The 15,089-nt window shown below is 40.0% G+C and overlaps 1 protein-coding gene across 1 annotated transcript in view; it reads right to left on the bottom strand.

Annotated features, from left to right (window-relative positions):
- LOC132111811 (connector enhancer of kinase suppressor of ras 3-like) overlaps window positions 1-15,089 on the bottom strand; it is a 121,914-nt gene that overhangs the window by 17,816 nt on the left and 89,009 nt on the right. The window contains exons 16-23 of the mRNA XM_059519416.1: window positions 8,818-8,871; window positions 8,657-8,693; window positions 8,405-8,574; window positions 8,177-8,250; window positions 7,946-8,017; window positions 6,264-6,325; window positions 6,047-6,165; window positions 5,094-5,445 (exon numbers count right to left, since the gene is read on the bottom strand). Of these exons, the coding sequence (XP_059375399.1) occupies window positions 5,094-5,445; window positions 6,047-6,165; window positions 6,264-6,325; window positions 7,946-8,017; window positions 8,177-8,250; window positions 8,405-8,574; window positions 8,657-8,693; window positions 8,818-8,871 (940 nt within the window). The remainder of the gene's footprint in view (window positions 1-5,093; window positions 5,446-6,046; window positions 6,166-6,263; window positions 6,326-7,945; window positions 8,018-8,176; window positions 8,251-8,404; window positions 8,575-8,656; window positions 8,694-8,817; window positions 8,872-15,089) is intronic.

Consider the following 15,089-nt stretch of genomic DNA (forward strand, 5'->3'; position numbering starts at 1 on the left):
TGTTAGTGGACGAGTTAACGTCCGGCAGTGCACTTCCTCGTTAGTCACCCGATCTTGATATTTGATCTTCAGGATACACCTACGGCATCGTTGTTGGAATGTATTAACCCTTTGAAGTCGATTAATCTGTATACGTGTTATGAGTCATTTTCTCCTGATAACCCCGAAAAGAACTTAAATTACACTTTCAGTTTTGATCATACAGATAAGAGCAATACATCAATCGAATCTGTAAAGGGTCTACTTTTTTGTATACAGACATAATAACAACAAAATTTGTGCATTTATAAAATAAAGATAACAAACAAGGTGTGCTGTCTGCAGCCTTTTTCTGCGGTGATCTTCATTTAGAAATGTGTCATTAAAATGTAAACTCATAAAAACTGTAACTCAGTGAATACTCAACGAAGAGACATGAGAGATATATCTGTAGAAAGCTTGACATGTCTACTTTTAAACTAAACAAGTGCTGGCGAAAAACAAATAATCTGTGATAAAATAATCCATATGAAAACAACGCGATGTCCGTTTTTCTTCTAATGCGACCACGCCCACATGCTGATGGTGCTTTTGAGATTATAATGTTTCACTGAAGCATGCGGCTTGAATACGCCCATACAGAAAACAATGCAGTGAGACTGTTCAAGTTTTTTTTTTTCTGTTTGCTTCGCGATGAGAGGAATAAGACATAATTCACCCCAAAAAGATGTGATGTGGATTATCTCAGGATTTTAGATTTCCTCAGAAAAAAGAATGAAGCGCTTTATTCAGCAGAGATCATAAACATGAGGTCTCTTTTTATTTATTTATATACTTGTACTAGTTTTCACATAACATGTAAACATTTTACTAGTTAGACTTTTTCCAAACTATAATTCCTGACTAAATGTAATAATCAAGTGAAACATTATGAAGTTTTAATAACAATATACACTACTATACCGTTCAAAAGCTTGATGTAAATAATATAAATGTAACAAATAAATGTAAATGTAAAAAAACAATGCTGTTCTTTCAATTTATCCCCCCAAAAAATGAAAAAATATTCTCAGCTCTTTTCAACATTAATAAAAATAAACTACAATTAAATAAACTACAAACATAAAAATATATAAATTTATTTTGTCCTCACATTCTTTCTTGTAACTCTTCCCTCTCAGTCACAGCTGACTGAAAGGCTCATTATGCAGCTCATTGTGCGGGCCCTTGTCTTCTCAGGTGTATAATCACAATGATATTCATGATAGTTGACACCTACTCGCATATGACTTTTACAAACAAAAAGTGTCTTAGAAAATTTAAATCAATATATTGTTTTCTGTGAGTGAGTAAACAAGAGGATTTTCACATCATTTAGAAATAAATATTCTAGGCTACCAGTTCTCAAAAGCCTGGGACCCAATGTTCTGTATGTGTTTTATGGCCTTATTCAAGTGATTTAACATTTTTTAATTAAAATTTTTTTCATTAACCACGCATAAAAAAAAATTCCCCTCAAAAACACAATCATGTACATACATGCTGCTTGCATATTATTATAGCCCAGTTTGTGCTGATTACAGTGATATTAGACTTTAGCCATTTAGATGTTTATAAGCAACTGAAAAAAGCACAAATGTCAGGGCATGAAAAAACTTCTCCAGAGTCACCCCACTGCAGGCACTACATTTCCCACAAGCCTTTGTCCGATTCATCACTGTTAAGTGCACACCTGTTAATTGCATTCAGCTGTTCCCACTTTCATCATTTCACCTGTCTATATATACCCTGTTTGTTTCTATCAGTTTCATGGAGTCCTTGGTTTATGTCAACCTGCTTTTCGTGTTCCCTAGTGTTTGTCATGTTTCTTGTTTTGGACTGCTTTTATGGATATTGACCTCTTGTCTGTCTGGATTACGATTATTAGATAAATAAACAAATAAGACAAATAAAACACTCCAAATTGGATCTCTCTGTTGTGTATACGTTCGTGACAGAAGGACTCCATCATGCCCAGATCCAGCGGTGTGGGATTTCGAATCGTTCCCCAGCCACCATGGAGGAGCGGAGGGGGGGACTTCTGAACCTAACCACCATTCGTCAAAGGGGGAGTGAGGTGGTTGGTTTGGCTCAGAAATTTTTGAGTATGGCAGTAGGGCTGTGATAGAACGATGAGGCACTTGAGGACCTGTTTAACTCCTGCCTGGATGACCCTGTGCCTCAGTGGGAGATGGAGGAGCTGGAGATCCTGGAATTTTGGGGGTTCACCAAAACCGCCAACCCAGCGCCACCACACAAGATGGCCGCCAGCCCAGCGACACCGCACAAGATGGCCGCCAGCCCAGCGCCACTGCACAAGGTGCCCGCCAGCCCAGCGCCACTGCACAAGATGGCCGCCAGCCCAGCGCCACTACACCAGATGGCCACCAGCCCAGCGCCACTACACCAGATGACCGCCAGCACAGTGCCACTGCACAAGATGGCAGCCACAGTGGACTCTCCAGAGTCGAGTCAGGTCCCCACTGATCAGGTCCCCGTGGACGCTCCAGAGTCAAGTCAGGTCCCCACGGACTCTCCAGAGTCGAGTCAGGTCCCCATTGATCAGGTCCCCATTGATTTCCCAGAGTCGAGTCAGGTCCCCGTTGATTTCCCAGAGTCTAGTCAGATCACCATTGACCGTCCTGAGTCAGGCCAAGTCACCATTAACACCCATGAGTCAAGCAAAACCACAGTTAGACCTCATGAGTCAAGTCAAGTCACTCTTGATCTCCGTGAGCAAAGTCAAGTCACCAATGATCTTCATGAGCAAAGTCAAGTTACCAATGATCTTCATGAGCAAAGTCATCACCAATGATCTTCATGGGCAAAGTCAAGTCACCAATGATCTTCGTGAGCAAAGTCAAGTCACCAATGATCTTCATGAACAAAGTCATCACCAACGATCTTCATGGGCAAAGTCAAGTCACCAATGATCTTCATGAGCAAAGTCAAGTCACCAATGATCTTCATGAACAAAGTCAAGTCACCACTGATCTTCATGAACAAAGTCAAGTCACCATTAACCTTCATGAGTCAAGTCAAGCCACAGTTGATCTTCCTGAACAAAGTCAGGTCACCATTAACCTTCATGAGTCAAGTCAAGCCACAGTTGATCTTCCTGAACCCAGTCAAATCACCGTTGATCTTCCTGAACCCAGTCAAATCACCATGGATCTACCAGAGCTTTGTCACATCTCAGCTGAACTTGAAGAGCCTCGTCATGTCTCAGCTGAACTTCCAGAGCCTCATCGCATCTCAGGTGAACTTCCAGAGCCTTGTCACGTCTCAGCTGAACTTCCAGAGCCTTGTCACGTCTCAGCCAAACTTCCAGAGTGCTCGTCCTATCCATGGCAATGGAGGCCATCCATGAACTCACCGCCTGTCCTGTCATGGCCATGGCCATCTACCATCTCATGATGGCCACGGAGACCACCCTTAACCTGTTCATGTTCTCTGTTTCAGTCCTGTGCCATCGACCCCACTGTGGTGGTCCTCTGCTCCACCCCGCTGAGCTTCTGTCTCGTCCGCACGGCTGTGGTGGTCCTCTGCACCACCCTGGTGGGCTTCTGTCTCGTCTGCACGGCTGTGGTGGTCCTCTGCTCTGCCCTGGTGGGTTTCGGTCCCGTCTGCTCAGCTGTGGTGGGCTCCGGTTCTGCCGGTGCCGACCCGGTGGGTTCCAGTTCCACCTGCTCCACCCTGGATTCCTGCTCTGTCGGCACTGCCCTGGGACCCTGAATTTCCGATCTGCCCTGGTCTCTTTGTTTTGTTGTTTTTTTTACTTCCTGTTTCTTTTCCCCTCTATGGACCTGGCCCTCCATCCGTCCCCCTGATCCTCCACCAGTCCACCTCCCTCCTGGTCTCTTTGTTCTTTGGTTTGTTTTTGTGTTCTGAGGAGCATCTGGTAGCTGCTCCTTAGAGGGGGGGTAATATCACAATGTCTTGTCTGTGTATCCCTGGATGTCCACTAGTGGTCTCACTTCCCCATATAGTCACCCCACTGCAGGCACTACATTTCCCACAAGCCTTTGTCCGATTCATCACTGTTAATTGCACACCTGTTAATTGCACTCAGGTGTTCCCACTTTCATCGTTTCACCTGTCTATATATACCCTGTTTGTTTCTGTCAGTTTCTTGGAGTCCTTGGTTTATGCCAACCTGGTTTTTGTGTTTCCTAGTGTCATGTTTCGTTGTCATGTTTCTTGTTTTGGACTGCTTTTATGGATATTGACCTCTTGTCTGTCTGGATTACGATTATTAGATTCTCCAAATAAAACACTGCAAATTGGATCTCTCTGTTGTGTTTACGTTCGTGACAATCTTTGGCAGAGGACCATGACAATTTGCCTGCATATGATGACTTTATGTATGTATATTTGTGCAGAAGAACTGTCATGACTAAATAATTTTTATATCTAAGTGTAAACTGTAAACAATTAACAAAACAACAGAATAGTCATGACATTCAGCCTCTTGTGTAAGAAACAAGACTAAATAACTTAGCTGATAGATATTGGCTACAAATTTGTGAAAACCCTAGTGGGTATATTTTTAATCAGCAGTATTTGTGAGTGCATTTTGGTTTTCATGATATGATGAATAAATACTGAGAGACAAAATTGTATTTTTTTGACAATTTTTTTTCATATGTTAGAAAAGGTTAATCTGAATATCTAACCTTTAGAGTGCTGTTGAGAGTTCTGATGAGATGTATCTTCTCATTGAGTGTCTGGTTTTTGGAACGCTTTATAAATGAGGCTCGTAATTCCCATTTTGATGATGGCTTCCGCTCACCCGTTGGAGACAAACTCGCTCTTTTCAAATGTAAGTACAATCTTTCCATCTCATCATCAGTTCCTTCCTGTCCATCTAGAACTATTAAAACAATTATGAATTTTATAGCAAGAAAGATGTTTTACCTAAGCAATCAAACTTAAAACAAAGTTTTGATAGATTGATAGACCTACAACAAATACTTCTAATGTACTCCGAATTGATCAGCATTCATGCCACTGGCTGAACAATGTAATTCCCTAGCATAAATCTGATGGTAAAAATGGTTCCCTAACTTGCTTACTTTCAGATCTGGTGTCAGTTGAGATCAGCTGTGTTTCTGGTTCCTCTGGCTCTGTGGATATAGCCATAGGTGATGTGTTGGATGAGCATCCAATGGAGTCTTGAGATGGAGCTATGGTTTCACTATGTTGTGAGGTTTCCTTTATTGTAGTGCTCATTGTATGGACCAAAGCAGAGCAGACCACAGTTTCACCAGCAGTAGGTGTTGCCTGGGAGACAAGGTCTAGCCAAGATCGTCTATGCTTAGCCAGAGATGAGACAGAGCTGTGGGATGTCATTGTACTGACAGGAGAGGAGAGGGTTCCAGTGGCTTCACCAGGAACAGGAGAGGAATATGGAGGAGGAATGCTTCCCTAAATGGAGAAGATACCATTGAGTGAGGGAGGGATAATGACATACTTAGTATAATATTAAGTCAAGTGGCAAATGTCTACAAAATTTCCAACATAGTTCCCTAATCAAAAACAACTGAACAAGCTAACCAAGATATTTAAGATAACTAGAAATGTACAGACAGATGAGTTTGATCAAGGTTGGAGCTAGACTCAGGAGGAAAGTGGATCTTGAGGGCCAGAATTGAGAACAGTTGTTCTTTTTATTCTCAAAATAGTTTTGAATTACACCATTAACCTCATTGACAGCTACCATGCTCTATGAAATGGCAGACCACTAGTACAAAAAAAAAACTTATTGCTAAACTTATTTACTAAACATGTTCTCAAAATGATGCTGTGCGCCCTGAAAATGTGTCAGCTGTAAGTCAGTTCAGTGATAGAACACACTTGTTACTCTTTTTTACAATCAAGATGTGTGTAAACAGTCATATTTAACACTTTAAACACAACTGACAATCATATTCTGCTGCTGTGTGCATGCAACCAATGTAAAGACTCAGAAACTTGAGGCCTTTGGCATGAGGACAAAGCCACATAGACTATGCATCTGTGAACTTGCCTGATGCACTGTGGCTAATGGACCACTGACATTTGCTACAGCTTGGGTGTGGTGCTCAGAGTACGGCGGTGGAGGCGTTTCAGTGGACTCCTCTTGATCACTGGCTTCACTGTAGCATTCTGTGCATTAGAAAAACAAAAATGCAATAAATAAATGTACATAGATGAATATTTTTAGGATTACTTGTAACACTAGTACACTAACTCACACCACTTACCAGCTGTGTGAGCCTCTATGGGTTCATACTGAATAGATGCCAGACCAAGTTTATTCAGCCATCTGATATCACAAAACATTAAAACGCATTACCAACTTACCAATTACCAACATAATGACTGTCAAAATGAATGCTTTTATACACTGTCAGGCACCATTCTTTATTAATTAAATATATTTATTTAATGTTGTTTCCATCTGCTATATTCAATCACATGCCTTCTCTAAAGAAACCCCAAAGATATCAACGCAATGTCAGTAAATCCAGATATGCAAAATGACAGCATATACAGCTTTCAGTCAGAAACGATCATACATGCTGCTCTTTGCTGTTTGTCAGAAACCAATGTGATTTCTCATGGCACAAATTTCTTTGATATCTATCCTAGCTTTTGTAGTAATGACATGGTAACCACTTACATCACCTTTCATTATAATGAAAATCTAAGTATTAAATATCAACCAAAGAAACACACACTCACAAGAAAGTTCATGTTTGTCATTTGTGAAAACAAGAGCTCCCTAGGAGTTGTGTTGTCCGGAGCTACCAGCTCCTGGTAGAGTCTCCCTTTGCAAATTGGTCCCAGGTAAAAGGCCAGACAAAGGAAGAGAGAGGGATACGGGGGCCATTTGGGCTTGAAAGAATAATGTGGGACCTTGCCATCTTCAAGGGGAATTCCACACACACAGGAGACTGTGATACCTTTTGATACAGTGATTGGACTCGGTCCTTCTCTGGAGTCATCCAGGCTGAGAAACAAGTCCCGACTTGGTGCAACATTTTTGGAGTTTAGCCTAGTTTAGCCCGAGAGGGTCGGCTCAGTGTGTCTTTGTATAACAGAGGGGAAGACTCTGACTCTCATTTTGTTCTGTGCTTATGCACATTTCAGAGTATCTGGCCTTCTTAGAGACCCTGGATGGCTCTGGAAGGTATTGTCAACTGATCACGATCTGGTGGTGAGTTGGATAAGATGACTGACAGAGCTGGGAAACACATTTTGCGAGTGAACAGCGGAACGTTTGGCAGTGGACCTTGTCTGGCAAATATTTAACTTCCACCTCTGGAGGAGCTATTTCTTCAACCTACCTGCAAAAGCCTATGCCAGAGTTCTGAAAAGTAGAATCCAGTTGGAACAATGTGGATAATCAAGACTTACTGAAATGGTTTGAAAACTAGTGTGAAGCAGTGAGGACGAGGCTCAGCACCTCCAAGTCTGAGGACCGGACCACCAGGGGCTGAGTCCAATGAAAAACTCTCAATTTACCAGGTGATTTATGTTCCGACCCTCACATATGGTCATGAACTTTGGGTAATATAGAACATATAGAATATATAGAACAACACGTATGTAAAAGGGACGGAAATTAGTTTTCTCCGCAAGGCTTCTGGGCAGACCTTGAGAGAGAGTGAAAAGCTCTTGTCTTTGGAAAAGACTTGGAGTTGAGCCACTTACACCACATATTTGTGAGACATCAACACAAATGGCCAAATCCACTAATTACACATATTATTTCTTAAAAGCAACTGAATGCGTTAACAATCTATATAAACAGTTTATACAAACCACTACTGTGACAACTGTAAATACAACTATGGATATTGCTAAACAGATTTTTTATTTATTTATTTATTCATTCATTTATTTATTTTGCTTTATCAGAATGAGATTTCAATTGGCTTACAAGTTCATGTCCTCATTGCTGTCTGCTGCAAAGTAAAACATCATGACTTTGTGGTGGCAAGCTTTGATCGCACTGTGAGAAACAAAAAGAGTGTGAAGGGTTGTTCAGTTGAAAAATATTTGTAATTATCATGATGATGAATATATTCTGCTTCAAGGCCCTTGCATTTGGAAAACAAAAACATTTGTATTTTTTTAAGAAAGATTTTACAGGTATGACAATGACACTTACTATTTTTTCTTACATTCCATCGCCCGGTCAATTACAAAATCAGTCAAATTTATAAAGCCTTCTGCTTTTTCAGCCTGGAAAAACACAAAAAAACACAAAACAAAAGTTGTACATACTGTCTATATGTATATAATGCTGTGCTAACATTTATAAATGATATTTAATAAAAGGGAAAACAGTGTGAAAAGAGGAAGACACATATAATTACTTGCAATTCAGATGACTCACCACTTGATTTGTGTACCAGTACAGAGATGTTCTCTTTAGCACGAACCAATACTTTTTCCACTTAATACCTAGAAATCCCTTCCCCTCTTTCTTCCTATAAAGCCAGCCCTGATGGTCTACTGGGTCCAAATCTTTCACTGAAACTCTCCTTCTGCTCATTCTTGGACTTCCTATTAGAACAAATGTACAAATACAACAATAAAACAGAAATGATGACACATTTTACCACACCTTGTGTAATGTGATACAAACCTCTACAATTCTTCTTTGACTTCAGTCTGAGGGACACCTGAAGACAAATACATGAAATATGCTGGTATTATCATGACCACACCATATCTTGTTGTTATGATGTCACACTTTCACAATGCAGACAAAAATAACTTAATGTACAATAGTTTAACAAGACTTACTGGATTGTACTCATCAGAAGCCATACGAGGAGCCAGGGAAATGGGAAAGGACGCCTGATAAGGGACCAAAGCAGACACAGTCAGACAGTTATTATTAGGGTCTGTTTCAGTCAGGTCATTTGATAGTACCTTACTTTACATTCCTGTTCTGCATTGTGCATATTATGTACTTATTACCAGTAATGGTAATTACAGTTATTGTAATTAACCCTGAATCTAATCCTTAATCCTGACCTTAAAGGGTTAGTTCACCCAAAAATGCAAATTAGCCCTTATTTCAGACGAATCCGGTCATAGTCATATTAAAAATTGTCTTTGATCTTTCCAGCTGTTTAATGCCACTCAGCAGGTGTTGCATGCAAAAGAAGTAAAAAAAAGCACCCATTCATTAAAAAAATTCTCATATGGCTCTGGGGGTGAACAAAGGCCTCCTGTAGCGAATCGATGCATTTTTGTAAGAAAAAATGTACATATTCAAAATGTATTAATCACTTTAATCTAGCTTTCAGCAACAGTTGTACATGGAAGCAGCTCTGGGTGGATGACGTATGAGGTTGGCGTTGTGCATGCACCGGTGAGTTTAGTGAAAACCAATGTTTGTTAACAGGAGCAAAGGAAGCAAAATGTCCTTGCTTTAGCAAAGGAAAACCAGCCTCCTCCTGGCTTGTATCGAAATCCTCTGACATTCTTCTTTACAAATCCTCATTTTGTATTTCTAATTAGTGACCGTTGTTTTGATCTCTCCCCTGCGCTTCCACGTTCGTCACTTCTGAGCGGCGCACGCGCAAAGCTGACCTCATACATCATCAGCCCAGACCTGCTTTCGATTACAATAGTGGGCACAAGCTACATTAAAGTGATTATTACATTTTGAATATGGATTTTTGTTGTTATTGCAAAAATGCATCGATTCACTACAGGAGGCCTTTGTTCACCCCCCGGAGCTGTGTGAGACACTTTTTTATGGATGGGTGCTTTTTATTTAACTTTTTTTGGACTGATGCATTCAACACCAGCTGAGGGGCATATGAAATCAAAATGGACATGGCAAGGACCTCTCATCTCCGGCAACTTGTCATTCACATGAGATCACTGTAATAACAAACAACACTGATTAAATTATCCAATCAATTCCTGATGGACAAAATCAAGTCCTGCCCCAAATTGTTTCAAGAAGCTGTTTCTCTTAGGCCTACCTCACAATAGGAAGAAAAAGGCAAAGTCAACTTCTGTTGCACACTGTCTTTAACCTAAGTTAAGTCCAAGTAGTTACCTTACTCAATAGATTCATAGGTAAGTACACTGTACAGTAAGTGCACATTCTGTGAAATAAAGAGCCATTGGGCCACTGCTATAATTTTTGAGATATACTGTACATTAATAAAGCACACTGCTGTAGCGTTTGGACCAATCATACACACAATTATTGATTATATTTAATGAATAATCCAGCATCCATGTGTTATGTGCACAATCCCCGAAGAGCAACTAACACCCCAAAACGACAAAAATAGCAAGCAATGACAAATTATCTGGACAATCTTTCCGTCTTTGGATGCCTCAATAAATAATATCCCAGAGCTTTTCAACTGGATTCAGCTCTGGGTAACGTGAGGGCCAGTCAAGTATAGAAACTGTCTGCACACTTTGGTCACATGAGCTGACCATCGTCATGCATCAGCGTAAGGTCTGACAGTGGCTCTGAGGATTTTATCCCAGTACCTAACAGTAGTAAGGGTACAGCTGGCTAGCACGTGGACATCTGTGCAACCCTCCAAGCCACCCAGAGCATCACTGACCACCTACCAAAATAGTCAATTCTGGGTGATGTTGCAGATGATGACATTCACAGATACATTCAAGCTCTATCAGATGGAAACTGTCAGTGGATTTGATGGCTGCTCTGTCAATTCTTTGTCACCAGTTAGGAACCTAGGTGTGTTATTTGATAGCAATCTTTCCTTTGAAAGCCACATTTCTAGCATTTGTAAAACTGCATTTTTCCATCTCAAAAATATCTCTAAATTATGACCTATGCTCTCAGTGTCAAATGTATCACCGTTTATTCATGCCTTCATGACCTCAAGGTTAGATTATTGGTTAGATTATTATAATGCTTTATTGGGTGGTTGCTCTGCATGCTTAATAAACAAACTCAAATAAAGTCCAAAATGCAGCAGCAAGAGTTCTTACTAGAACCAGGAAGTATGACCATATTTGCCCGGTTCTGTCAACACTGCACTGGCTCCCCATCAAACATTGTATAGATTTTAAAATCTTGCATAATAATTATAAAGCCCTAAATGGTTTAGCACCTCAGTATTTGAACGCTATTATTGCACTATAGTCTTCCATGTCCGCTGCATTCTCAAATCTTGGGCAATTTGATAATACGGTGAATATCAAAATCAACTGTGGGTGGCAGATTCTTTTCCTACTTAGCTCTAAAACTCTAGAATAAACTACCTTACATTGTTCAAGACGCAGACACACTCTGTCAGATTAAATCTAGATTAAAGACCCACGTCTTTAACCTGGCTTACACATAACACACTAACACATTTCTAATATTCAAATCCGTTAAAGGATTTTTAGGCTGCATTAATTAGGGAAATCCAGAACCGGGAACACTTCCCATAACACCCAATGTACTTGCTACATCATTAAAAGAATGGCATCTACGCTAATATTAATCTGTTTCTCTCTTATTCCGAGGTCACCGTAGCCACCAGATCCAGTCTGTATCCAGATCAGAGGGTCACTGCAGTCACCCGGATCCAATACATATCCAGCCCAGATGGTGGATCAGCACCTAGAGATGAACTCGACAGCCCTGAATGTCAGTGGAGACCAGGACAACTAGATGAGCCCCAGAGACAGATCCATATTCAAAACCTTGTCTCCTAGACGGCCATTGGGACAAGACCATAGGAAACAGATTATTCTTCTGCACAATCTGACTTTGCTGCAGCCTGGAATTGAACTGCTGGTATTCGACTGGGTTCAAATCTGGGCTCTAGCTGTGCCTCTTAAATTGGTCTCCTAAACCACTCTGGCAGTGTCTTGACTGTGCTTAGGGTCATTGTCCCATTGCAATGGGGACTTTCTCTTTTTTTCCTTCTGTTTTCCTTTTACCATGACCAGAGTTAGTGAATAGTAAGGCCAGAGAATCGTGTTTTTTTACCGTCTGAGAGTCCTTTGGGTGCTTTTTTTGGAACTTCAGCTTTTTTGGAAAGCAAGTTTCATGTGTCTTCATCAAGTTTAGGGTTCCCTCTAGCAATTCTGATATAAAGCCCAGATCTTTGGACTGTTGCAGTGATGACTGTCTGCTATCTACACACAATTTTTCCCATTTCCACACATCGGTTTTTGGTTACCTCTCTTACCATGGCCCTTCTCACCCTTTTTTTCAGTTTGGCCAGATGAGTAGCTCTAGGGTCCTGGTAGTTCCATACTTTTTCCATTTTAGAAATATGGAGGACACTGTGCTTTTGAGGACTTTAATAGTAGATCTTTTGTAGCCTTCCTCAATTCTGTCTCGGAGCTTTGCAGTCAGTTCCTCGTGATTTGGTTTTCGATTTGATATGTATTTCTAGCTGTTAGCCCATAGACAAGTGTGCGTCTTTACAAATAATGGCAAATCAATTAAATTTGCCATATGGACTCCAGTAGAAACATCTCAGATATGATCCAGAAGAAATAGGATACAGCTGAGATAAATTCTTGACCAGGGTTAGAATTAGGAATTGAAGAACTGCACTATAGTGTAGGCCACCAAATATATATATATATATATTAGAGGTGGGCATAGATTAATTTTTTTAATCTAGATTAATCTCACTGTGATCTTGAAATTAATCTAGATTAATCTAGATTCAAATGGCTCATTCGAATTCTGCCGAAGGCATTCAGAATATGTGTGTTACCCAAATAAAATTGACAAACAGTAAGTCTTTGAGAAGGGGTTTATCAAGCTAGATGGTGCATTAGAAAAGGGGCTCATCTCCTGTTTCCAAAATGCATCACAAAGTGCTTGAAAAAGCTATAAACTAATTCCACACTGCACAAGGTGCAAACAACCTTACGCCTGTTTCACTCCGTCTGCGTTGCATATTTTTTGCACATCGAGTCCGTGCTGCACCACATACGTAACGCACACGGACTGCATACGCACTGCAGACGAAGTATGTGTGAAACAGGCGTGTGCAGGGTAATTCAGTCAAGAGCAGTGAGTGATTTTCTTTCATTTTCTTGGATTAACATTACAGCAGCCAGTAGCTAAATTAGGCGCGGTCACTTTAAGAGACGATGAACGCATCCAATATAATACACATCCCGTTTTTTTCCTCAACTGTTTACTTTCACTTAAGAAATAACTGACAGTTTTTTCGAGCATAATTTCCAAGGTGGATATTTTGACGTATTTTGTATGTATTTGTCGGCACAAGAGCAAAAAATAAGCAAATTCGATGTTCAAGTGTTTTGAGACGCCTTTCTCTGCGTGAGCCCTGAACAACAGAACACTTGAATTGGGCTCTTTCACACCTTTTTGTTTGTTCAAACTGCAATTTGTATTTGTTCGTTCAGGTGCAGGAGGGACTTCGAGGAAAACTTCGCAGAAGAGAGCTCGGTTCAGTGTTGCTGTCCGTGATACGCGGTTCTCTCTCTCGTGCGCACCGAACACAGCGCGGGAGTAACCAGCTACTCTGTTCAGCTTTCCGCGTCTTGTTTTTGGATGCTTTAATGTTTAAATCGACAAGCTAAAAAGTAAAGTAAAGCAAGTAAAGCTTAAAAACACATGAAAAAGATAAGCTTTCATGACGACACACACACACACACAGACACACACACCAACACACACACACACTGGCATGGTATGGTATGGATAACTCTGAAGAATGTCACAACCATACATACTGTATATATCTCTGCTTTATAAATCTGAAGAAAAAAAAGGGACAGAGGAACCCAGAAAAAGGGCAGAAGAGTTAAATTACATAAAAGTGCATTGAAACTGATGGTGGGAAAAGACACAAGCTAAATGAAACCCATTGCTCAATTTCCTCAAACTGCTCTTGTTCCTCTTTCACGTATAACAGAATGGCAGAAATTGTGCGATGAAGACTTTTTTTTTTTTTTTACATCTGATAGTTAGCTTTAAAAAAAGTTTTGTTGCCATAAACATGCATGAAATGATAAACCTTTTCAAATAATAAACCATTAACCATAATAAACAAGAATACAGGACTGCACTTACTGTATAAGTGACATGAAAATATGACTTCAGAGTCAAAATCTGCTGTCTATTCTGCTGTCTGTAGTCTATTGTCCATTTCTTCAAATGTTTAGATGATAACTCAGAAGAAACTTTTTTAAGATCTCCAGCCTGCAGATGATGACTGCTGCATTACAGTACCTGTATATGAAAATGTTTAAATTATCTGTTTTACCTGTGCACCAGACTTGACCAGGTGAAGCGTCAGACCATCTATATATATATTCTGAAATGGAATGTAACTGTCCTCCAACTACAGTTAAAATTAAGTGGTCAAGCCCACAGCCAAATCATTTTAGAGAGAGAGAGAGAGAAAATGGACTTCTGCTTATGCAAGGAACATTTCAAAACATCCTCCACAAGTCTTGCACTCTTGAAGTCTCAGTCGTGTGTTGTATCTCTGCTGCCACTGTTTGCAATATTCATCAATGAACCAAAATGCCTGCGAAAAAGCTATTCATCTCTTTATATTACATTGTTTTGATAGATGAACAAGCATTTTCTTGAAAAAAAATTCTTGTTTTCTCCTGCTGATGTATGATTCAAGGAATACCCTGATTAATGAAATAGTATATTGATATAAGCGTTGAGGCAATGCATTTACATAAACTGGAAGAGAGGGTCCATTCTTCTGCTCTGTCTGTGTACTGTGTTTTCAAAGCAAGACAATACAAGAGCTGCTTCTACAACAGTGTTTCTCACTGAGTGCTCAGGAGGAGGCTGGCACCAGTGTGACCACAAATCACTGTCTAAAAAATACTCCTTTAAATGCCATATTCATCTATTTAAGAACTTTGTAAAAAAATTCACACTAAAAATACATTTAATATAATGAAAATTACAAATAAATATAAACACGTTCCGGATTAAATATATCAGATCTGCTGCATTATTATCCCTTAAACTGATAAATGATGAAAGAAGAGAGTAAGAGATAAGACAAGAGCTTTCCATGTTGTGGGGCACTGCAGTTGGAATATGCTTGTTATACTAGCAC

This window comes from Carassius carassius, chromosome 31 (assembly GCF_963082965.1).
Source record: "Carassius carassius chromosome 31, fCarCar2.1, whole genome shotgun sequence".
NCBI classification, from domain to species: Eukaryota; Metazoa; Chordata; class Actinopteri; order Cypriniformes; family Cyprinidae; genus Carassius; species Carassius carassius.